This window comes from Anabrus simplex, chromosome 2 (genome assembly GCF_040414725.1).
Source record: "Anabrus simplex isolate iqAnaSimp1 chromosome 2, ASM4041472v1, whole genome shotgun sequence".
Classification (NCBI taxonomy): Eukaryota; Metazoa; Arthropoda; class Insecta; order Orthoptera; family Tettigoniidae; genus Anabrus; species Anabrus simplex.
The window spans coordinates 44,795,792-44,821,399 of record NC_090266.1 but is presented as its reverse complement, the minus strand read 5'-3'; the positions used below and the strand labels follow the sequence as shown (position 1 = coordinate 44,821,399).

Here is a 25,608-nt window from a genome sequence, read left to right as displayed (position 1 = left end):
TCTAGACAGAACTAGATAAACCAACAATATTTCAGCACTCGGGCTGTTCCCTTTAAAAACAACGAGACAAGGTATACAATCACAAATAACGATGTAAAATATCATCCTGTAAGGGAAAAACATATAAATAACCCTTCATATCACGAAGAAAGCAATGGGCAACATTGCCTCCTCCTGCTACGTTTGAGCGCTCAACAGCGCGGTCATCCGTCATGTACTTCCGGGTAGATTACGAGCTGAAAAGAAATGTTGAACTCCACTATGCTAAAGATTGGATTTTGTCTCCCGAGGCCGCCACAAGGAAATACTGTCTCCTTCACACTTACAGATAAACACAGGCCAGAAATCAGCTTGCCATGAGATAACGCCTTTCATCGGCTACACGGAAACTCACGTATATTCATTCCTTCTTAGCATGCTTGGGCCATTTAACAACATCAGCCTCACTAGTCTGGAATTAACACTGTCCATTCTGATCACAATATACACTCAGAACACACTAGGCAGGCACACACATCTGCACAATACACTTTATCTTGTCAGGCATACAATCAGCCTGAACCAACACATTATAATTCAGCATGCAATTTTTATCTCATTATTTCTCATGAATCCCACTGGCCTTTCCACATAATGAGATGCAGTTCGTGTCCTTGGCAGACCATCAGGCAAACAGAATCCAACTTAACTTCAAAGATCTTATTTTAACGACGACGTTCTGCAGCTCCTTCAATCAGCTTCTGTAAAATCATGCATCATGCAGAATAGCTATACCCATCTCTCTGAATAACCGAAATAAAATGAACTAATACGTGTTTAACGTTGTATAAAAATGAACCTGTCCATCTAGCCCTTCTAGCATATATTTAGGAAAACTCGGAATATCCTACGCTAAGTAACATACACAAATAAACAACAACTGATCCTATCAATCCCTCATTTTCCCAAACATCTAATCATAAAGCAAAATGAAAATAAAATAAACATGCATTATTCTCGTATCCGAATCTATCATAATAAAATTAAACAAACACATGCCGTCAGGCTTACTTTACATGAAAATAAAAATTCTATCTACACTGCCCTAATACCTTAACATAATTTACATATCATGCCATAAATAACACATGCGCCTTACTGTATTTTACATGACGACTCTCGAGATACCAGGATAGCAGCTTACATCCCCACTGATTTAGGGATCTACACCATGTTAATCACAGCATTAACATGTGGGAATGCACTTCCTTCCTCTGCAGGCGTATCCATCATCTTGCTGGAAATTAATCCACTGGAACACAGAAGACTATAGTTGATAATATCTTCGCTGCTTAATGCTGCGAGCCGAAATGCCCTTTCTCTTTACAAGATCAGCTAAACACACTGATTCACATATATATTACACACTTCACTTAAAGGGTAAAAATACAGTTTAAAAAGCAGCACACGGTTCGCTACGGAAGTTCATCGCGAAACGCGCCCGTCGTGGAATAGTGAAACAATAACACGTTTCCACTACACTTGTTACTCAGCAGTCACTAAACACCGTCTTTATCAATTGAAAGTAAACTCTGCCAAAATTTACTATTCCATTTACTCAAGTACTGTAAAATATTGCAACTGCACAATTTAAAGTATCATTGAGAACCAGTTACTGTTACTGGAATAACACCACGTTAATCACGATCACCAATCAAAGTTTGTGCTTCCGCACTATCCAAGCATTTAACACAGAGATACAGAGTTGGTGCTTCCGCACTATCCAAGTCTTTAACACAGAGTGACGCTCTCCAGAGCTAAGGTTACTGAGGAGGCTTTGGTGACGCCATTAATGCTGGGGTTCCCGGGTGTCTGAACCAACCACCAATCAGAGAGTTCGTCATATATGATGACACAATACTTATTGTGATATATTTACAAAACACAGCTCAAACACTAGCAAATCTCTTCCACCAATTTTTATAATACATTTCCAAATATATCTGACTTCAGAAACTGTGGAAAACCGATTTCCTACAGAAACTGACTTTTATCAACTGAGCACGTTGGTCATCCTGGAATTAAGATTTGGCGCGGTGTGGCCTCCAGGTTTGCCAAATCCTTAAGTTCCCATTGGCTGAAATATCTTGCTTGGTCAGCATCTAATACACGTGTCGATCCTTGCCAGCGCTTGGGTACGCTATCCTTTCTTACGGTCATACGGAAATATGAAGCAATATCCAGCGAACCACTGTCTTGCTCAACATCCGGTATTAACTATCTTAGGGTACGATGCTTTAACATGCTAGACTGTAACTTTTATGAATAAATTTTACAGATTGGGTCAAATAATATTCTAATTATTATTATGGGCCGGCAGGATACGGCTCATCCCTCTCTTACCCAGGGAAAAAAAATGAATATGTAGTATTTTTTTTTTAAATGTATTATTTGACTATTTATTATCATCAGGATATATGCAATCTCTTTCCTTTAGTACTATTTGCCGTCTCGCAAATTTGTATTCTCTTCCCATAGTCTATCATTATCTCGGCGAATGTTGTAGTAGATATCAAGTAACGCGTGAAAACGTCGCTGCACACCACCACACTCTTCACAATCTTCTTCCTCTGAATAATTATTTCTTTCCATCTGCGCAAAGTTGACATTCTCCGGGTCTTGTTCATGGTCATCTGCTTCCACCATCACGGGTTCATCATTCGGGTTTTCCTCTTCTTCTCCATCATCTTCACTCTCATCTTCTGCCATCTCTCCTTCTTCTGTAATCGTCATTGGGCTTTGCTTCCACTATTTTCTCTACTCTCATAATTAGGAGCATTGGGATTCAACCTATTTTCCTGTTGCCTTACACGGTATTCCCTGTACGCAACACTTTCAGCCCCATGACATTCTTCATTACCACTGGCTTGTATGGCTCCTCTCTACCGGTCTTCCTCCTGCCTTTTTCCTCTCAACTCTTCAACGTACTGTCTTGACTCTTATCTTCTTTGGTCATGGTTCTCCTGGTAATTGCCTCTTCCTCCTCTGGGGTTTCGCTCTTTCTCGTCCCAATGATAATATGGTCTTCTGGGTCCACCATAATTTCGATACTTGTATCTATATGTCCTCACGTTATTTCCGCTTGGATAGCTGTATCCTCACTGATTTAGGCTATTACCTTGATAATTATTTCTTCGAAACTGATCTCCTCTGTCTCTCCGCTGCCAATTACCATCCTGATGTACATCACTCCTGTTGGTTTGCTCATGTGTCGCTGTTTGAGTCCCTAAGCTTTGATAATCATTTCGCTTCCTTACTTTCGGTGGATTGCTTCCTTCTTCCACCCCTACCGTATGGATAGCCTCAACATGCCTCAACCTTGGCTGGTTTTGACTAGACGTTAAGTCTAACTGTCTTAAAGTCAATTCCGCCTCTGCTGCAGTCTTGACATTAGCCGCAATTAATGTCCTCTGCACTTCAAGAGGTAGTTGCCGAGAGATAGCTGCTATAATTTCGCTCTCACTCGGGGGCATGTCTAAGTCCCGAAATTTGAGCATCTGAGAAATGAAAAAAGGAGAATACTTTGTTGGCGTCCTGGCCGGATATCTACGTGAATACAATTCCATTCTCAATGATTGCTGCGTAGATACGTCCCAGAACTTTTTAAGAAATGCCTCCTTAAACTCCTCATACGTAGTAAATGTATAACGAAAAGCATTCGCCCATTCAGCCACTGAATCACCTAGAAATCTTTCTACTGTCCTCAATTTACGCTCCGGTGGTACCTTGTAATCTGCCAAGAAGTCATCAATTTCACGCAAAAAAGCTTTAGGTGTTCTCTCATCATTTCCTGTAAACTTCCGTGGTTTTTCTTCATTGCTCCGCAGGATATTGTAAATAGGAACGTTATGTGTTTCATTTGGAGTTGAACAGTGGACCTCCTGATGCGGTAACTGTAAAAGATCGCTGAACGCAACGTTATCGCTAACTTGACTTGATGCCTTCTCTATTATGGTTTGTTGAACTGAACATTTCAATTTACTAAGTTCTTTGTCTGTTCGTAAATCCAACAATTCTAATTTATCCTTCATGTAGGCGATTTCCTTCTCAACAACCTCTATCTTCACTTGATTTTTCTGTGAAGCTTCTGTCCACATCTCCAGACTCGAACCAAGTACCTGTAGATCTTCCTTGTTCCTTTCCCTATCAGCCATTATCATATCTTTGACTTCTTTGCCTGTCTCCGTGATGTCCTCCTTCATTTCCAATCGAATCTGAGTTTCTATTTCCTTCATTCTTTCCTTAGTCTCCTTTTGCTTCATCTTAAGTTTCAGATCAATTTTGTCTTCAGTTTTCTGCTGAGCTTCAGTAATTTGTTTACTGATGTCCACGGTGAACTCTTCCAACCTCGTCTCCGTGTCAATCCATAACTTATCAGTCGCGCCTCGCTGGAGTGTAATCTCTGCTGTAGCTTCTTCTAATGTATACGATAAGTCTCCCAGCCGCTTATCTGTGCTAGTCATGTGTTCTGTCACCCGATCGGCGATTTCCTCAACAGAATCTCTAATCTTTTCAATTTGCGTCTGTTTTTTAAGTTCTACTGTCTCTAGCTGTTTCTCTCATTTTCCCATGCCTTCTAAACAGCATGTACGAACAAAGTCAATTTTCCCCTGTAACTCATTGGTCGCCACCTTAAGTTGCTCCTCAGTGTTCTCCGCCGTCTGTGTTAATTGTTCCTCAGTCCTATCTGCAGCTTGTTTAAATTGTTCGTCCGTCCTATCTTCTTCCTGCTTAAACAATTGTCTAGTCTCTCTGGACTGTTCCTCCAACTTACTCGAAAGTTCATTCATACGCTCCTGCTCCCTCATCTCGGCCTGCTCTGCCCTCTTGTCCATCTCCTCCAACAACTCCTTCATCGTCAACGCCATACCAAATACGTATTCAAGAAAACGCAGGGATGCTCGCCACTACCTAGTATCCTATACCGTATCTTGTGTACTCCATACGAAAACCATTTACTTTACTGAAAAGCTTCTATGATTTACGTTAATCATATACCAAGAAAACATGGCCTCAAAATTCGCCACATAGAAGCTTCCTATGATTTGGGATATTTATCTTCTACCGCGCATAACAAACAAACACATTATCATAACTTTAAAAAGAAATTACTAATATTGTGGCCCCAAATTCTTTTAATCCAAACATTATTAATTTTCCTGTCTTTTGGGCTCTAATCTAAGTACTAGACAACAGTACTGGACCATATTTACGATAAATACCTCCGACTCCAGACTAATATTCCAGCATAGGTTTACCTGTCTCGAATCATCACCATTCATTGCAAATATCACCACCATTTTCTTCAGACTGAGGCGCTCTTAAGTTCCTAGCCTTACTCTGAATCAAATAAAATTATCATTACTGGCAATTGAAATTTGATCTGCACACAAATTCCAGGCTATGTCAAGATCAACACATGTCTGAAGGACACGTCATTGACCACTCTACCTCATTAGAGGAATCTTTTTATAGTTCTCTGACTCAAATATAGTTCCTTTATTACTACGACACGCCTTACTTATCGGCTATGTGTTTCTCATTCTTCCTAACATGATTTAAATCAAACTTTTTGCCGATGTCCCTAACGCAATGCATTTAGATTTTACTCTATTTTCTAAACACATGATTTCCGATGAAATCTTGCCCTTTCATGTCCGCCTACTATCATTCGTAGTACTGAACATAGGACTCTAGACTCAAGTTGTCTGAACGTTAGGTTGCCAGATTCCTAAATTGCGCCTATGGTTCGAAATTACCTATCTACCATTCTTAAAATTTAATCATTATCTGGATACCAATTATTGGTCTCTTCCAGCTTTCGAACCATGATCCTAATCCTATCTAGCCTTCGGAATAGCTTGTCAAATCACATTCACTCTCGTAAATCTTAATTTGACCTGCCCAAGTTTGTAAGAACAACCTAGACATCTTTGGGTAACACAAAAATACTCCCAGCAGGATACGAACATACGCCAAAGTGTCTATTTGCCCTTACTTGCGGCGCCACATATATATACCGTACCCAGGGGTAAATACCCTCTAGGACGATGCCTCCATTCCTGTATGAACATCCGACTAACTCAGGGTTGGGCAGAGTGTGGGTTGGTTGTCGATTGGGTCAGGATAAAAAGTCGAAGTTCTACACTAAAATAGCAATCAATGACAGGAAATGGAGGTATAACACGAATGAGAAACAATTATAGGGGGTAAAATGGATTTATTAATAAATATCCCCGATCAAATCACAAGAAAATAATTAAATCAAGAAAAATATAAGAATGATTTGTAAAAAAAATGAACTCAAAGTATTGAAATAAGTCGAAATTAGAGACGTTAATTGAATGATTATACCAAATTTGACATTAAAAAAAAACAAGTTCAACAAAGAACATTTATATAAATCAAGATTGAGATTCTTATTATAGTCCAATGTTTATATTGTATGGCAACAAGTGTACGCAAACACTGACATGTGGTATTTCCGTATGGAGTTTCACACTATTGCATCCCAACGATACGGTTTCAAAGTTAAGTTAATCCCGAGAGTCATCAAACTATTTCCGTAAAATAAAAGTTACATAATAAAGAAAAATTACGACGGAAAGAAAAATAATTAAGACGCAATGGTCGCTATGTAAGTTATGCAAAATACTAGGGGCAAATCCTACACTATATTTACAACAATTCAAATAATCAAACTAAACATATATATACATCGGATATCGAGTAAAATCTTAAATGCTACACTGCTTCTAATGTGAATCCTGTTTCACTGCAAAAGATCTAGACAGAACTAGATAAACCAACAATATTTCAGCACTCGGGCTGTTCCCTTTAAAAACAACGAGACAAGGTATACAATCACAAATAACGATGTAAAATATCATCCTGTAAGGGAAAAACATATAAATAACCCTTCATATCACGAAGAAAGCAATGGGCAACATTGCCTCCTGCTGCGCTTGAGCGCTCAACAGCGCGGTCATCCGTCATGTACTTCCGGGTAGATTACGAGCTGAAAAGAAATGTTGAACTCCACTATGCTAAAGGTTGGATTTTGTCTCCCGAGGCCGCCACAAGGAAATACTGTCTCCTTCACACTTACAGATAAACACAGGCCAGAAATCAGCTTGCCATGAGATAACGCCTTTCATCGGCTACACAGAAACTCACGTATATTCATTCCTTCTTAGCATGCTTGGGCCATTTAACAACATCAAACTCACTAGTCTGGAATTAACACTGTCCATTCTGATCACAGTATACACTCAGAAGACACTAGGCAGGCACACACATCTGCACAATACTCTTTATCTTGTCAGGCATACAATCAGCCTGCACCAATACATTATAATTCAGCATGCAATTTTTATCTCATTATTTCTCATGAATCCCACTGGCCTTTCCACATAATGAGACGCAGTTCGTGTCCTTGGCAGACCATCAGGCAAACAGAATCCAACTTAACTTCAAAGATCTTATTTTAACGACGACGTTCTGCAGCTCCTTCAATCAGCTTCTGTAAAGTCATGCATCATGCAGAATAGCTATACCCGTCTCTCTGAATAACCGAAATAAAATGAACTAATACGTGTTTAACGTTGTATAAAAATGAACCTGTCCATCTAGCCCTTCTAGCATATATTTAGGAAAACTCGGAATATCCTACGCTAAGTAACATACACAAATAAACAACAACTGATCCTATCAATCCCTCATTTTCCCAAACATCTAATCATAAAGCAAAATGAAAATAAAATAAACATGCATTATTCTCATATCCGAATCTATCATAATAACAAAATAAAACAAACACATGCCGTCAGGCTTACTTTACATGAAAATAAAAATTCTATCTACACTGCCCTAATACCTTAACATAATTTACATATCATGCCATAAATAACACATGCGCCTTACTGTATTTTACATGACGACTCTCGAGATACCAGGATAGCAGCTTACATCCCCACTGATTTAGGGATCTACACCATGTTAATCACAGCATTAACATGTGGGAATGCACTTCCTTCCTCTGCAGGCATATCCATCATCTTGCTGGAAATTAATCCACTGGAACACAGAAGACTATAATTGATAATATCTTTGCTGCTTAATGCTGCGAGCTGAAATGCCCTTTCTCTTTACAAGATCAGCTAAACACACTGATTCACATATATATTACACACTTCACTTAAAGGGTAAAAATACAGTTTAAAAAGCAGCACACGGTTCGCTACGGAAGTTCATCGCGAAACGCGCCCGTCGCGGAATAGTGAAACAATAACACGTTTCCACTACACTTGTTACTCAGCGGTCACTAAACACCGTCTTTATCAATTGAAAGTAAACTCTGCCAAAATTTACTATTCCATTTACTCAAGTACTGTAAAATATTGCAACTGCACAATTTAAAGTATCATTGAGAACCAGTTACTGTTACTGGAATAACACTACGTTAATCACGATCACCAATCAAAGTTTGTGCTTCCGCACTATCCAAGCATTTAACACAGAGATACAGAGTTGGTGCTGCCGCACTATCCAAGTCTTTGACACGGAGTGACGCTCTCCAGAGCTAAGGTTACTGAGGAGGCTTCGGTGACGCCATTAATGCTGGGGTTCCCGGGTGTCTGAACCAACCACCAATCAGAGAGTTCGTCATATATGATGACACAATACTTATTGTGATATATTTACAAAACACAGCTCAAACACTAGCAAATCTCTTCCACCAATTTTTATAATACATTTCCAAATATATCTGACTTCAGAAACTGTGGAAAACCGATTTCCTACAGAAACTGACTTTATCAACTGAGCACGTTGGTCATCCTGGAATTAAGATTTGGCGCGGCGTGGCCTCCAGGTTCGCCAAATCCTTAAGTTTCCATTGGCTGAAATATCTTGCTTGGTCAGCATCTAATACACGTGTCGATCCTTGCCAGCGCTTGGGTACGCTATCCTTTCTCACGGTCATACGGAAATATGTAGCAATATCCAGCGAGCCACTGTCTTGCTCAACAACCGGTATCAACTATCTTAGGGTACGATGCTTTAACATGTTACACTGTAACTTTTATGAATAAATTTTACATATTGGGTCAAATAATATTCTAATTATTATTATTGGCCGGTAGGATACGGCTCAGTACAGTATGTGGAATTACTTCAAATGATACTATAAAACTGGTATAAGATTAAAGTTAGTTAGTTAGTTAGTTAGTTGGTCGGTCGGTCGGTCGGTCGGTCGGTCGGTCGGTCGGTCTGGAATCTAAGTAGCATAACGACCTGCTGCGTCTTAACCAGAGCCCCTTTTGCCACCACTTTTAAGAGTGCCTGAAGGTTCTTCACAGCTACCGTAGAGGTCCCAGGGCCCTCGAATTCCCCACTGTACTTCACCCCTACAGGCAGTCCCCTACTTTGGCTATCCAAACTCCTTAGACCAGGGGATGGAATTAATTTATTCACACACATTTTTTATTTACATTAACCTGCACTGGTCGAATGCCCTTTAACATTTCATTTATTTTCTCTGTTGCTGTTTATTCTCTTCTTGTATATCTGTACAGATTTTGGAAAAGGATCAAACACTACCCCTGGTAAACTGTTCCACTCCCTCACACCCTTCCCAATGAATGAAAATTTACCCCAATAGCTTCTGCTAAAATTCCTTCTAATTTTATATTTGTGGTCAGTCCTGCTGGTATAATTATTTTCCAACTGAAACCTCTCACGGTTATCCCCCCCCCCCCTGCTTCTTCTCCTGTATAGGCTCTATATAATCCTATAAGTCTAGTTTTCTCCCTTCTCTTACTTAAAGTTTCCCACCCAAGTTCCTTTAACATTTCAGATACACTACTCTTTCTCCTGAAATCCCCTGTTACAAATATTGCTGCTTTCCTCTGCACACTATCTATTTCTTTTATTAGGTATTCTTGGTGAGGATCCCAAACACTGTTTGCATATTCCAATAATGGACGAACCATACTTAAGTAACTTTTCTCTTTTAATTCCTTGTTGCATCCTTTAAGTAGCCTCGTTATGACATGTAACGATCTGTATGCTTTCCCAACAATGTCATCCACATGACCCTTTCAGTGCAAATCACTTTCAAATCTCACATCTAAGTATTTGCACGTGCCATCTTTTGGGATAACTACCTCATCCAAAGTATATTCAAATTCAGTTTTAAAACTCCTGTTTGTAAATGTTGTAACAGTTGATTTGCCTCCATTAACCTTCATATTATTCTCTTCAACCCATCGTTGGATACTCTCAAGGTCCCTTCGTAATTCTGAACAATCCTGAATGTTATTTATTTCCCTATGAACAATTATGTCATCTGCATACAATCTTATTTTTGACGTTATATTATTCCCTAAATCATTTACGTATATTAAGAAAAGTAACGGACCGATTATACTACCCTGTGCAATTCCCTTCCAAACTTTCTCTTCCTGCGATACATTATTTCCTACTTTGACTTTCTGAACCCTTGAATTTAGATTTGTTTTTATCCAACGTGTAACCCTTACGTCCAATCCTATTCCCTCCAATTTCTTTAATAATATTCCATGTTCCACTCTATCAAAGGCTTTGGAAAGATCTATGGCTATGCAATCTAACTGGCCTCCTGAATCCAATTGATCTGATATGTCCTGCTGAAATCCCACCAGTTGTGCCTCACAAGAAAATTTCTTTCTAAATCCATACTGGCTCCTCATGAACCAATTTTTATCATCACATATCCCTCTGATGTACTTTGATATTAAACTTTCCAGTATTTTACAAACTATACTGGTCAGGCTAATTGGTCTGTAGTTCTCTGGTTTCCTTTTATCACCCTTTCCTTTATATATTGGTATTATTATAGATTCCTTCCATTCCTTTGGTATTACACTATTATTTATGACATAGTCAAAGAGAAATTTTAAATAAGGCACTATGTACCCCCCATTGTCTTTAACACCTCCCCAGTAATTTGATCTTTTCCTGCTGCTTTTCCTTGCTGAAGCAGTTGGATTTCTCTGAAAATATCTTCATTTGTGAATGAGAAGCTTCTTGTTTCCCTCTGTGTCTCTCCCTCTCTATCTTCTGTTTTGGTTTCCAACTCCTGACAATCATCTACTGAATCTCTGAATTCCCTACTAAAGAGGTTTGCTTTCTCAGTATCTACAAGTATGAAGGATGAGTTCTCCACCTAATCCATACTTTATTTTACATAGTGTCAATATTATTTACATAAAAAAACAGTACCTGTTTCGACCCGTAAATATGTCATCTTCAGCTGCTAGAGGACCTACTTAATAGCGACTGTACAGAATAAATACTAGTAAAATTAATATTAAACAAGAATGTCATTAAATAAACATGATACCACTATTCTAAAATTACTTAATGTTAAGATATATACATATGGTACAGTTTTGGGGTTAAGGGGGTTATTTTCAAATATTACATTTACTGAGGCTGGAACTGAATGCAGTTCTTAGAGTTAATCAAGAATCACTGATATTCAGATTTCAAGTTATCTGTGTTAAATGCCACTGTTATATCCAATGGTTTATGAGATCCTTGAAGTGCATTTTTGTGCTGAAAATATTCGGGGGTGTTGTGTTCCTTAGAATAAGAGGTACAGCAACCTGTTCACGGACACATAGCTTGTACTCAGTCTATATCACTGCTGAAAAATATGTTAGTGAGTGCCACTATTCTAACAATGCACCTTGAATAAATGTTGGACATGGTACTGGCATTTAACATTGGATATCTGAGCCTGACACCAGTATGTCAATGATTCTCCATAAACCCTAAGAATTGTATCCAGTTTCAACCTCAGCAAACGGAACTTTTGTAATATGTGGTAATCATGGGGCCAGTGTAAAACCCTTCAACCCCATAACTGTACCATACGTATATATCTTAATATTAAGTATTTTTTAGAATGACCTATTTACAGGTCGAAACCGGTACTGTTTTTTTATGTAAATAATATTGACACTATGTAAAATGAAGTATTGATTAGGTGGAGAACTCATCCTTCATACTTGTACTTGAACTATCAATACGGACCATGAAACTAATAGATTGTAGTTCTCAGTATCTGTTAAATAGTGTTCAACCCCTTCTCCCGCCATTGTAGGAATTTGGATTCCTTTTCCTTTTTGATTCCTGATATGAATATAGCCTTTTCCATTTTCCTTTGTGGTCATTACCCTCTTGAAGTATGCCATTCATATAATTCTCTTTTGCTTCCTTTTTCACTCTATTCAGTTCCCTCATTAGCTGTTTTCTAGTTTCTGTACTCTCCCTACCCTCTTTGATTTTCCTGTTTACTATTCTACATTTTCTTTTTAATTTTCTTATCTCCCTTGTATAAAAAACAGGGTCTGAGGTCATTTTACCCTTCTTAACAGGTACAAATCTCTTCTCTCCTTCCCAAATGATTCCTTTAAATTTAGCCCAAAGTGTATCCACATTACTCCCTTCACTTATCCAACAACTGAATTGTGTTTTAAGGTAAGTCCCAAATTCATCAACTTTAGTTTTTCTGTACAATTTCTTGTCTTGTGTGACCCTCTTATTAAGCCTTTTTGGTACCAGTCCTACATCCATTCTTGAAACACTCGTGTCGTAGCACACGATTATATTTTATCATGGTAATCACTTGTGTTAACATTCATGAGAAAGTTAGAATACTTTCATAAACACTCTTGTTTATTAAGGAGATTATGCTGACTGAGATTTAACAAAAATATCACAGTTAATAGTATAACGTAGTAGTGTCACATTGTAATTAATGACATGTTTGTTCAAACGCTAAGTTTCACACAGGTAACGTGGTAATAAACTCAGTTCCACAAGAACGAAAGTAAGTTATATCGAGAAGTTTCTACATGCGCGCAGAATATAAGTTCGACTTGACTGTTGTCACGTAAGTCCAATACACGACTTGTCAAAATCAGAGTTCAAAGACGTGCACAGATGATAAGTTCAACTTGACGGATATATTCCAAGTCTACTACAAAGACTTTGAATAATTTGATCTTCAACACTTGCAAAAATTACAAATTCATTTTAACTGATAGACTCACTGTTCATTATAAAGACTTTGTTATATATTAGAGGTCACACGCGCACAATTTATAATTTTAACTGGACTGTCAGAGTGTAAGTCCCACACGAATACTTTTAATATTCGATGACAGCCTCTATCAGCACTTCGATGAACACTGCAGCGTGGAGATTCAGGCTGGACAACCAGCTATGACTGTCTGATCTGGGTAATGTGAGCTCTCCTTACTGTATATTCAGTTTGGGGCTCCTACGTCATCAGATGATGTTATCTCTTGAGGCTGATTATCTCGCGAATCCCTCGACGGACATACTTGAGAATCACAATTTGAGACGTTTATGTTATCCTCTTCAAAATGACGTATCGCTCAAGTTGCTGCAATTACTATTACAGAAGTTTTAAATTTTTTAAAATGAATGTTCGCAAAGGCGTGATGTTCATATCCAGAACATACCAGGCCATGCAGGCTACACGTGGTGTCAGGCAGGTAGTCTATCCTGTCCCGGCAGCTATGTCACACACACAGCTGTCGCTGGCTCGCCTGTTCGCTCCTCCGAACGTAAACAAGCCAAGTTCACTCTGAACGTCTTGCGTGATGATGAAGTACAAAAAATATGGCATGTACAGGTCATACCGGTACAGTCCCTACTTACTTTCAACAATTTTCAGAGAAGCCTAAAGAAACATACTAGGGTATGCATTAATAAAAAGTGGAACAAAACTAACGTATGAAATTAAACATTATGATAATAAAACGCATTACCTCCATACATGTAAATATCCATAAATGCAGCAAACTTTCCTGTTATTTATTTTTATTCTTTCCATCGTGGAACTTTTGGCACTATCCGGGCGATAGCATACCTAACCTAAACAATTCGGTCTCTCTTATCTCGTTTACAGATGTTTAGGTAAATCCTGATGCGATAAATGTAGAGAACGAGCATGAAATGTATTTAAAAATAAGGGTCTGGCTTTCAACAGCAACAGTTATCAAAAGAATGCTTCCAGTCACTATGTATTACATTTGGAAATACAACTCGTAACATACCCTAGTTATCAGCTGGTGGTTTGGCACGCTTTCAACAACATGGCTTTATTCAGAAGGAGTGGCTTCTGCTACACATACACCAGCTGGGAATATCAGAGACCATCTCCAGAAACCATTTGGGAATAGCTTCACACAGTTTGGACTCCATAGTTAGGAACGAAACTATTTTTAAAAGGTTCAAAAAGACGGGACCTTGAATGCTCTCGGTCTCGATTGCATTGCATAGCTGACAAGATGGCAGTGAAGATGACGTCACTTGGAATGACGACACGCCAATAGCAGGGAAGTTAGCAGTGCAAGACAATTAAAATGAAAGCAGTGATCAGGTTTACTGTGTGGTAGGCCTACTGCTAAACTGACAGGGACAAATGACTGGCCATTGAGTTATTTTATATCAACATTGTGTAATATGATAATATGATACCCTTATCCCTTTTCTCTTTGGGGTCGAGTATGAAGTGAGACGAATTTTCATAGCAAGTTTTTACCACTGTATGCCCTTCCTCACATCGACCTCATCGGAGGAATTAATGAGATGAAACGAATTACGTGACATGAGTAAATAAAATGGATTACGTTTACTTTATATGTAGGCCTAAAAGTCATGTTCACTATTTATGTACTTTTATATTTAGAATTACTGCCTTCCAACAAAAATAGCCAGTATAACTCAAATACTTCATTAAGTTTCTTAAAGAACAGTGTAGAATGTTTACATGTACAATTTATAGCTCTTTATAGCCTAGAGGTCATGTGTTCACTGCATAAAATTTGAGGTTATCGCATATTGGACCCCCTTTACCATTTTTGGCTGTAAAAGTGGGGAAGAAAGGGGTCTAATACGTGAGTGAATATGGTAATTAGGAAAAAAGTGCTACACTAAACATTATTCAACATGTAAAATACCAGGCACTGGCCTTCTGACCCCAACTTGGCAAGTTCGATCCTAGCTCAAAGCAGTGGTATTTGAAGGTGCTCAAATACATCAGCCTCGTGTCGGTAGATTTACTGGCACGTTCAAGAACTCCCGCGGGACTAAATTCCGGCACCTTGGCATCTCTGAAAACCGTAAAAGTAGTTAGTGGGACATATAGCGTGAAGGAGATTCATTTACCCTTCACGCACTTCTCTGCTCTTAGTTTAATGGTATCGTTTCCTACAAGTTGCCCTAAATGGTGCTTATCACTTTCCTAACACAACAGAATGCTGCAGGCTTATTGGCAAACACTATATTGGACAAAATGTGTAAGTCATAGTAAGACATTATTTATTTATGCTTGTGGCTTGACGTCACACCATTCAGGCAGATTTTATTTTGTCATAGGAATGGGCTAGGACTTGGAAGAAAGCGACTGTGGCCTTAGTAAGAGCACAGGACAAGGTATTCGAAGTTTGACACTGCTTCATTTTTGTTTTTTTCCTAAGGAAGTGTACTATTGCTTATGATGTACTGTAGTTCTCATGTACCATATGTTATATTCCTGCAACTTTCTTTTCTGTACTTACTTTTCATTAGTTTTGAATACCTCTTTCTAAAGCATCCTATAGGAAAACTTTAATTTACTGTTTAGGTATTCGTCAAGATATGGACCGAAGAAGGGCCACGAACATTCTACCGAGGATACGTGCCAACTGTCCTTGGAGTGATTCCATATGCTGGAGTGAGCTTTTTCACCTACGACTCCTTGAAAAAGTTCTACTCAGGTAGGTATCTTTTATAGTGTGTTACTTCACATTATGAAAATAATATACAGTAGTCTTTTGGTATTATGAATGGCTGGTTAAGTTTGTAGCTAAATTTGATTTGGACCTTGTTTTTGAATTGGACAGGTCTTTCACGTGTGATACAGTCATCACTAGCTGTAAGTGTTGTCTTCTGCATCATTTGTATGTAGATGTGCAGGATGTAGATGTTCAAACATTAACTGGGTGAAACCTTCCATTCCTAAAGATAGGCTAGTAAATTGACATCTCCTGTTTACTTAAATTAATAATCATTATGGGGGTATGTCACAAAATAATGGGACTTGTTTGTTTTCCTTTGAGTGTATGAGTGGTAGCATTTCTCAGTTGCTGTTATGTAGACGTTTGACCTGGCAGTACAGTATGCATCACTAATCTGAAACTTTGCAGTGGGAAGAGGTTACTGTTCTCATAAATACAGAACATCAAAAGGATTAGAAACATTTACTTAGTATTATGTTGCACTATTACAGGATTTCACAACAATCTAGATTTTCTATGGTAATGTTTCTACATGTCCTGTGTGGCGATCTCAAGGAATACTATAGAACTCCAGTGAGATAGCGCATAGCAGTTTCTGCAGATTAGTTGGTGGAGATAGCACTATAAACGTGCTCGTTTATCCCATAAGTTCTCAGGGGGATTAAGTTCAGTGAATAGAGGAGCCACCAAATAACTGTAATTTATTTACAATTACTGTAAGACATCAGCTCTTCATCAGGGTGAGGAATTTGTTGGAAATTTGAACTAGGAACAGAGCAAATGAAACAGATTGTGGCATTAGACAAACCATCAGTCACCTCCACTTACAACTGTTGATACTCACTGAGGATTACAGCTCGGCACATTACACTCTCGTGTTTGAAAGTATTTGATTAGGGCATCTGAGTTGCTTTCTAAATTTAATTCAAGTAAAATTCATTAATACAATTTCACCTGCTGTGCTGAGTGGCTCAGATGGTTGAGGCACTGGCCTTCTGACCCCAACTTGGTAAGTTCGATCCTGGCTCAGTCCGTTAGTATTTGAAGGTGCTCAAATATGTCAGCCTTGTGTCGACAGATTTACTGGCACATTAAAGAACTCCTGCGGAACAAAATTGCGGCACCTTGGCATCTCCAAAAAATGTAAAAACCAGTAACATTATTCATGCAATTTCACCTACACAGAACTATTCTAGAACAAACCCATTGCAATATTCTTATTCTGAGAGCAGATGCTGGTAATGAAAAACTGAAAACTTTCTAAGCTGCTTTTCTCGGAAGAAAGATTTATGTCTTAACGTTCACTGCGTTACAGAGCCCTATGTTTCTAAAGCTACATAGAGATGCGCTGGCTTGGCGATTTATGCTTGTAGTTATGCTGGCACTGCAGGAAGGTTACCTTTAAAACAATTTACTGCCTGCAGTTCCATTGTTGAGCAATTAGGTTGTTACCGTGGTTTGGTGGATCAGCAGAGGTGAAAGAAGGTGCTGGGATGAATAGGTCTCAATCTACGAAATTAAAGTTAATTTAAAATTTAACAAGGTTATATATTTTTTTTTCAAGATCAAGAAATAACAAATATAACAGGTACTTAGTAGCCTAGCAACAAATCGAGAATGTACAATTACAGTGGTTACAGGATTTGGGCTCCGAGACCCAGACACACAATTCTTGAGCTATAAGCCCAACTTTACCCATATACAAGATTCAACAAAGGGGCAGGAGACCCCAATCATGCCCAGGAGCTCTTGCTCCCAATTACACAGTAAAGCCTCCTCGAGGCACGCGGAAACAAATTTTTTGGGAAGAGCAACCCGCTCTCAAAGTTCCAGCCTATCAAAGGCCACACCAAATTCCACCTTCAAGCTGTCCTCCAAGGACATAGACACAGGGGTAAAAATACCCAACCTACTGAGGCCTATTCACCAAAGAAACAGGACAATTACATGGCCCCAAAATACAAACTTGAGTGGAGGCGTAACTTGCACTCTGAATATACTCTATTAAAAACTATTTGGCTCTAGGCCGCTTATGCAAGGGCTAATCCCATACTACAGAGGTGACTTATATAAAAAAAATAATATTACATTAGGAAGGGAAGAAACGGTAGTTCACCTCAAAGCAATAGGAGTGGGAGCTCGAGAGGGTTAATCACTCTCTATCCCAATATGTAGTTTAAAGAGATAGAATTTTTACCAAGTGTCTTTTACATGTTAGAGGAAAGTTACATGGTAAAGGCTTCGAACCTGCCCTTAGAGTTAGACTGCTGAGCTAGCAAGAAAAGAAGTTATTAAAAGACCATTACCTTATTGAAGAACTGCTGCCCGACGAAAGAGGCGCTTCCCACCCCCTGCTACATAATTTACACTATGATAGATGTTACTGAAGTGGCCCGGAGACCCGAAAATCAGCAGTTTATATACCCTCGTGGAACATTCGAGACCTTTCAAGAATAAGAACACCCGCCCACAAGCTTTTTATTGGACGGCCAAAAGATTACATGTCAAAACTGAAGAAGAAAACCGGGATTGGTGGGAAATTAATTACAGAAATTTGCGATTGGCCTATTTCAAAACTGGCGGAAAGAAAGGGTTAACATTGCCAACTTAAACAATGGCAGAAAGAAATTGAATAAGGAACCAACTTATAAATACTAAATTTCTTCAAAAAAAAAGGTTCCTACACTTTGCACTAGAGTGCACAATTGTAGTTTTTAAGAGGTGCCATCTAGAAGAGAATGTTCACACTTCTTGCTACAGGGAAAACAAAAATACATCGAAAACGACACAGTTCAGAACACTTCAAAATTTACAAGTAGGGACATCTTCTGAGAAACTTGAGAATTAACATGGTTGTTAGAGTTCAGGCTTCCTCCAGTAGAGGAGTTTCAACTGGCGCAAAGTTCGAATTAGCGGAGCGGAGGTGTACCGCCCGGTACAAGGTGACAATCAGTATTGCTTTGAAATGGAGAAGAACAGGTCAGAGCTCAGTCCGTCTCATCCTAAGAAGTAGTATGAGAGACAATTTTATACAAATGAAGGTTTAATTAAAATATTAGAGGTTTCTGACAGCGAATCTGATATATTGTCAGTCAGTGAAGACGATGAGTGGAGGAATTCTGATAGTGAAATTGACAATAGGGCGCTAAATGAAGACGACAGTGTTTGTGAAAATATGCAGTCAACATCTGCAAATGAAGAGGAAATTAATTGTGTAGATGATCCAATAGGAATGACTTGTTTCCCATTTACTAAGAATTCCTTCTTATTTGCACAGACGGTAACCAGCCTATTGACTACTTCCGTCTTTTATTGAAGATTTATTTCATTAAAATAAGAATAATAGTTTACACCACCTTTCCAATACTTATCTTTCCTTATATTTAGGATATAAACATAACAGGCGTTGTAAGATGGGACATGTTTCGCTTAACTGTCGTAAGCATCATCAGCCGAAATAAATCTTAGGCTAAAGTTAGGTCAGGGCCCCAAACCTAGTGTCCTTAAAATATATGGTACCCTAAGAATCAACATTTACATTTAGAAAATCAAATAGGCTTAAAACTAGTGTGAAGAAACATAGAATGTTCATCATGCCTAAGAGAAAAACACACAATCGTGTTGTGTACTGCTGTGTACAGCAAGCTTCCTAACACAACACTACACGACCTCCACAACAACAACAACAATAACAGCAATATCTACAACACGAATACAGACGAGACGAGGTCGCTACCAACAGCTCCTATAATGAAAATTTTTTAAACTCAAGACTTTGCAGTCTGTCATAAAACTTACTGAAGTATATCAACGGTTGAATCACAACAGTACTTGAAAAATTTTTACGACAAAAGTGTTCACCACGAATGAACATGACATATATTATCCAAATAGAATATTCTCGAAGATCACTTTATGCAACTAAATTAACATAGACATAGAAGTGCAAGAACTATAAGGAAGCTTGAAGAAGGAACTCCACACAACACGAACTCTCAAATTTTAACAAGTGTTTTATACAGTGCTTTATGTATTTTAATATGTTTAATATGCTCAATATGTCTAATGTACGCTTAATAAGTTTTAGCTTACTGTAGCCTTCACTGCCACATTGATCATAGATACTATTTTAATCCCACATAGACAAAACATTACTACTAAAATATATTTTATTTTTAACCCCATTAGACATCCAGATAATCTAATCATAATAGCATCTTTGTGACATGTGTCTGATGGCTACAATATTGTAATATACCAGCTGATTAAGGCCATGGAAGGCCGAAACCTGTACTGATGTGAATCCGTTTATAATAAATAAAGTATTGATAGGTGGAACACATTTCTTGTCTGTATACGTGCAAACTTATAAATAATAATTCAGTGACATAGCCACTTGCATATATATATATATATATATATCAATGCGGCATTCAAACAGGCACATTCCGGCGACATAGATATGGAATGGGAAGACACTTGCTCAGGGTAAATAGAAGCTGATATACAGTATATGGGCATCATTCCACTTCCAGAACCACGTGGTTATAGGTTTAGAGGGATTCAGACAACATGAGAATGTGATAAATACAGCCTACCTCTGTGTCGAGTATCACCATTAGGGGGGCAGAGGTTTGAACCAACAACCTTACGGCTCAATGAACAGAGAAATGGATGTGATGATAATTTTTTCTAATATTATTGAAAATTTGAATGCATTGTGATCAGTTACTTTTATTATATTTAACTTTATCTGAAACAATGTGCTCTGCTTCAATTCTTCCTAAATTATAGGTTGAAACCTGGGGATAAGTGGAATGAAAATGTGGGCGGGAAAGGGTTAAGGAAGCAGGAATTCATGAAGGACATACCTGCCCTATTCAGACACGAGCCGTGGAGGAAAATGTGATTAACACTGTGGAAGGCAACCACCATGTCAGTACCAGGCAGTTAGCCCACCAGTCAGGTTAAGCCAGACGACCATGTGGAACATTCCCCATGACAATTGTTTCTACTGTTATCACTTACAGTGTGTGCAGGGCTTACTAGTGACAGACTTTCCACATTGGGAGTGGTTTCGTCACTGGTTTATTTACCAGGCAACCACGATTCCGGGATTTGTGGCATCCATCCTATTCGCAGATGAGGCCACCTTTATGCGGAGTGGTATCTTCAACTTTCGTAACAGTCATCTGTGGGATTGTATGCAGAACCCCCATGGCTTGATACCAGCGAATCATCAGCAGCGGTTCAGCCGGAATGTGTGGAATGGGATAATTGGCTACCTTGTTTTGGAAATGGTCTTCCTTCCACGTTGCCTAATAGGCCGGAACTATCAGCCTTTCTTGCGGGTGACTTTGCATCCCCTGCTAGAAGAAGTACCATTGATGATTCGCAGGGTTATGTGGCTGCTACATGATGGTGTTCCAGCCCACTTCGCCGTGAACGTCCGGGTGCATCTCAGCCGTGTCTTCCCTGGACGATGGATCGGATGGGAGGTCCAGTTGCATGGCCTGCTCGTTCACCAGATCTCAACCTGTGTGATTTCTGGTTATGGGGCCATCTCCAAATTATCGTGTATGCATTGCCCATTCCAGATGGGAAGACACTGGAGCAGCGAATTCATGCTGCCTTTGACACTGTTCGGACGCAGCCTGGCCGATGTGAATGTGTGAGACAGAACATGGTACGGCGTGTACACGCATGCGTGGAGGCACATGGAAACCATTTTCTACATATACTGTAACAGTGGCTGCATGGTACAACACGTATAAGACAGCCGTCTCTGTAACAAAGGATGATTGAATAAATGGTCCCTAACAAACAAACCATGCATTTTCAGACATACATTCATTAGACCATTTCTGTTCTGTATCTTCTCCTCGATCAATCCCTAGAGTTTGCACACGGTGGAAAAAATCACCCTGTATACTGGTTTGTTAGATGATTGTGGTGGTAAGGGTCATGCACAGAATGTAGTTATCCGTTTATTAACAGATAAATTAAATGTTCTCCTCTGCGAACCATGTGACCTTGCCGCGGTGGGGAGGCTTGCGTGTCCCAATGATGCAGATAGCCGAGCCGCAGGTGCAACCATATCGGATGGGTATCTGTTGAGAGACCAGACTAACGAATGGTTCATCGAAAGGGGGGTAGCAGCCTTTCGGTAGTTGCAAGGGCGGCAGTCTAGATGATTGACTGATACGGCCTTGTAATAATACTCAACATGGCTTAGCTGTGTTGATACTGCTACACGGCTGAAAGCAACGGGAAACTACAGCCGTAACCACCTCCCGAGGACATGCAGCTCTCTCTGTATGAATGATGTACTGATGATGGATTCCTCCCGGGTAAAATATTCCGGAGGTAAACTAGTCCCCCATTCGGATCTCCGGGTGGGGACTACACGAGAGGGGGCGATCATCAGGAAGATGGATACTGACATTCTGCGAGTCGGAGCGTGGAATGTTAGAAGTTTGAATAGTTGTGGTAGGTTAGAGAATCTGAAAAGGGAGATGGATAGGCTAAAGTTAGATGTAGTTGGAATAAGTGAAGTACGTTGGCAGGAAGAACAGGATTTTTGGTCAGGCGACTACCGAATTATCATGAAATCAAACAGGGGTAATGCAGGAGTTGGTTTAATAATGAATAAGAAAATAGGGCAGCGGATAAGCTACTACGACCAGCATAGTGAAAGAATTATTGTCGCCAAGATAGACACCAAACCAATGCCCACCACAATAGTGCAGGTCTATATGCCTACTAGTTCAACGGATGATGAAGAAATTGAAAGAATATATGAGGAGATAGAAGATTTAATACAATATGTCAAAGGTGACGAGAATCTAATTGTGATGGGAGACTGGAACGCAGTGGTAGGCCAAGGAAGAGAAGGTAGCACGGTAGGAGAATTTGGATTGGGACAAAGGAACGAAAGAGGAAGTCGGCTGGTTGAATTCTGCACTGACCATAATTTAGTCCTCGTCAATACTTGGTTCAAACACCACAAACGACGGCTGTATACGTGGACGAGACCTGGAGACACTGGAAGGTATCAAATAGACTTCATTATGATTAGGCAGAGATTCAGAAACCAGGTGTTGGATTGCAAAACTTTCCCAGGAGCAGACGTGGACTCTGACCACAACTTGTTGGTCATGAAATGCCATCTGAAATTGAAGAAATTGAAGAAAGGAAAGAATGCAAAAAGATGGGATCTAGACAAGTTGAAAGAAAAGAGTGTGATGGATTGTTTCAAGGAACATGTTGCACAAGGACTAAATGAAAAGGCCGAAGGAAACACAGTAGAGGAAGAGTGGAGAGTCATGAAAAATGAAGTCAGTAGGGCTGCTGAAGAAATGTTAGGAAGGAAAAAAAATCAACTAAGAATCAGTGGATAACTCAGGAGATACTAGACCTGATTGATGAACGACAAAAATACAAGAATGCTAGAAATGAAGAGGGCAGAAAAGAATACAGGCAATTAAAGAATGAAGTGGATAGAAAGTGCAAGGTAGCTAAGGAAGAATGGCTGAAGGAGAAGTGCAAGGATGTCGAAGGCTGTATGGTCCTGGGAAAGGTAGATGCTGCATACAGGAAAATCAAGGAAACCTTTGGAGAAAGGAAATCTAGGTGCATGAATATTAAGAGCTCAGATGGAAAGCCACTTCTAGGGAAAAAAGACAAAGCAGAAAGATGGCAGGAGCATATCCAACAGTTGTATCAAGGTAACGATGTAGATAATTTCGTTTTGGAACATGAAGAGGCTGTTGATGCTGATGAAATGGGAGACCCAATTTTGAGGTCAGAGTTTGACAGAGCTGTGAGTGACCTAAATAGGAACAAGGCACCTGGAATTGATGATATTCCCTCTGAATTACTGACTGCCTTAGGAGAAACCAGCATGGTAAGGTTATTTCATTTAGTGTGCAAAATGTATGAGACAGGAGAAGTCCCATCCGATTTTCAGCAGAATGTTGTTATACCTATTCCCAAGAAAGCCGGTGCTGACAGGTGTGAAAACTACCGCACTATTAGTTTAGTATCTCATGCCTGCAAAATTTTAACACGTATTATTTACAGAAGAATGGAAAAACAAGTTGAAGCTGAGTTGGGGGAAGATCAATTTGGCTTCAGAAGAAATGTAGGAACACGTGAAGCAATCCTGACTTTACGTCTGATCTTAGAGGATCGAATCAAGAAGGACAAGCCCACGTACATGGCATTCGTAGATCTAGAAAAGGCATTCGATAATGTTGATTGGACCAGGCTATTTATGATTCTGAAGATGATAGGGATCAGATACCGAGAACGAAGAATTATCTACAACCTGTATAAAAATCAGTCTGCAGTGATAAGAATCGAGGGCTTTGAAAAAGAAGCAGCAATCCAGAAAGGAGTGAGGCAAGGCTGCAGTTTGTCCCCTCTCCTTTTCAATGTTTACATAGAACAGGCAGTAAAGGAAATCAAAGAGAAATTTGGAAAGGGAATCACAGTCCAAGGAGAGGAAATCAAAACCTTGAGATTTGCCGATGATATTGTTATTTTATCTGAGACTGCAGAAGATCTCGAGAAGTTGCTGAATGGTATGGATGAAGTCTTGGTCTCCGTCTACTTCTCTTACCATTCATAGCAGAGTCCATTATTCTCCTAGGTAACCTATCCTCCTCCATTCGCCTCACATGACCCCACCACCGAAGCCGGTTTATGCGTACAGCTTCATCCATCGAGTTCATTCCTAAATTAGACTTTATCTCCTCATTCCGAATGCCCTCCTGCCATTGTTCCCACCTGTTTGTACCAGCAATCATTCTTGCTACTTTCATGTCTGTTACTTCTAACTTATGAATAAGATATCCTGAGTCCACCCAGCTTTCGCTCCCGTAAAGCAAAGTTGGTCTGAAAACAGACCAATGTAAAGATAGTTTCGTCTGGGAGCTGACTTCCTTCTTACAGAATACTGCTGATCGCAACTGCGAGCTCACTGCGTTAGCTTTATTACACCTTGATTCAATCTCACTTACTATATTACCATCCTGGGAGAACATACAATCTAAATATTTGAAATTATCAACCTGTTCTAGCTTTGTATCACCAATCTGACATTCAATTCTGTTGAATTTCTTACCTACTGACATCAATTTAGTCTTCGAGGGGCTAATTTTCATTCCATACTAATTGCACCTATTTTCAGGTTCCAAGATGATAGACTGCAGGCTTTCGGCACAGTCTACTATTAAGACCAAGTCGTCAGCATAGGCCAAACTGCTTACTACATTTCCACCTAAGTGAATCCCTCCCTGCCATTTTATACCTTTCAGCAGATGATCCATGTAAACTACGAACAGCAAAGGTGAAAGATTACAGCCTTGTCTAACCCCTGTAAGTACCCTGAACCAAGAACTCATTCTACCATCAATTCTCACTGAAGCCCAATTGTCAACATAAATGCCTTTGATTGATTTTAATAATCTACCTTTAATTCCATAGTCCCCCAGTATAGTGAACATCTTCTCCCTCGGTACCCTGTCATATGCTTTCTCTAGATCTACGAAACATAAACACAACTGCCTATTCTTCTCGTAGCATTTTTCAGTTACCTGGCGCATACTGAAAATCTGATCATGACAGCCTCTCTGTGGTCTGAAACCACACTGGTTTTCATCCAACTTCCTCTCAATGACGGATCGCACCCTCCATTCCAAGATGCCAG

General features: G+C 39.4%; 1 protein-coding gene across 14 annotated transcripts in view; it reads left to right on the top strand.

Annotated features, from left to right (window-relative positions):
• Positions 1-25,608, top strand: part of DPCoAC (dephosphocoenzyme A carrier) — a 569,632-nt gene that overhangs the window by 465,941 nt on the left and 78,083 nt on the right. For all 14 annotated transcript variants that reach the window (XM_067140249.2, XM_067140245.2, XM_067140244.2 and 11 more), the window contains one exon: positions 15,743-15,875. In XM_067140249.2, coding sequence (XP_066996350.1) covers positions 15,743-15,875 — 133 coding nt within the window. The remainder of the gene's footprint in view (positions 1-15,742; positions 15,876-25,608) is intronic.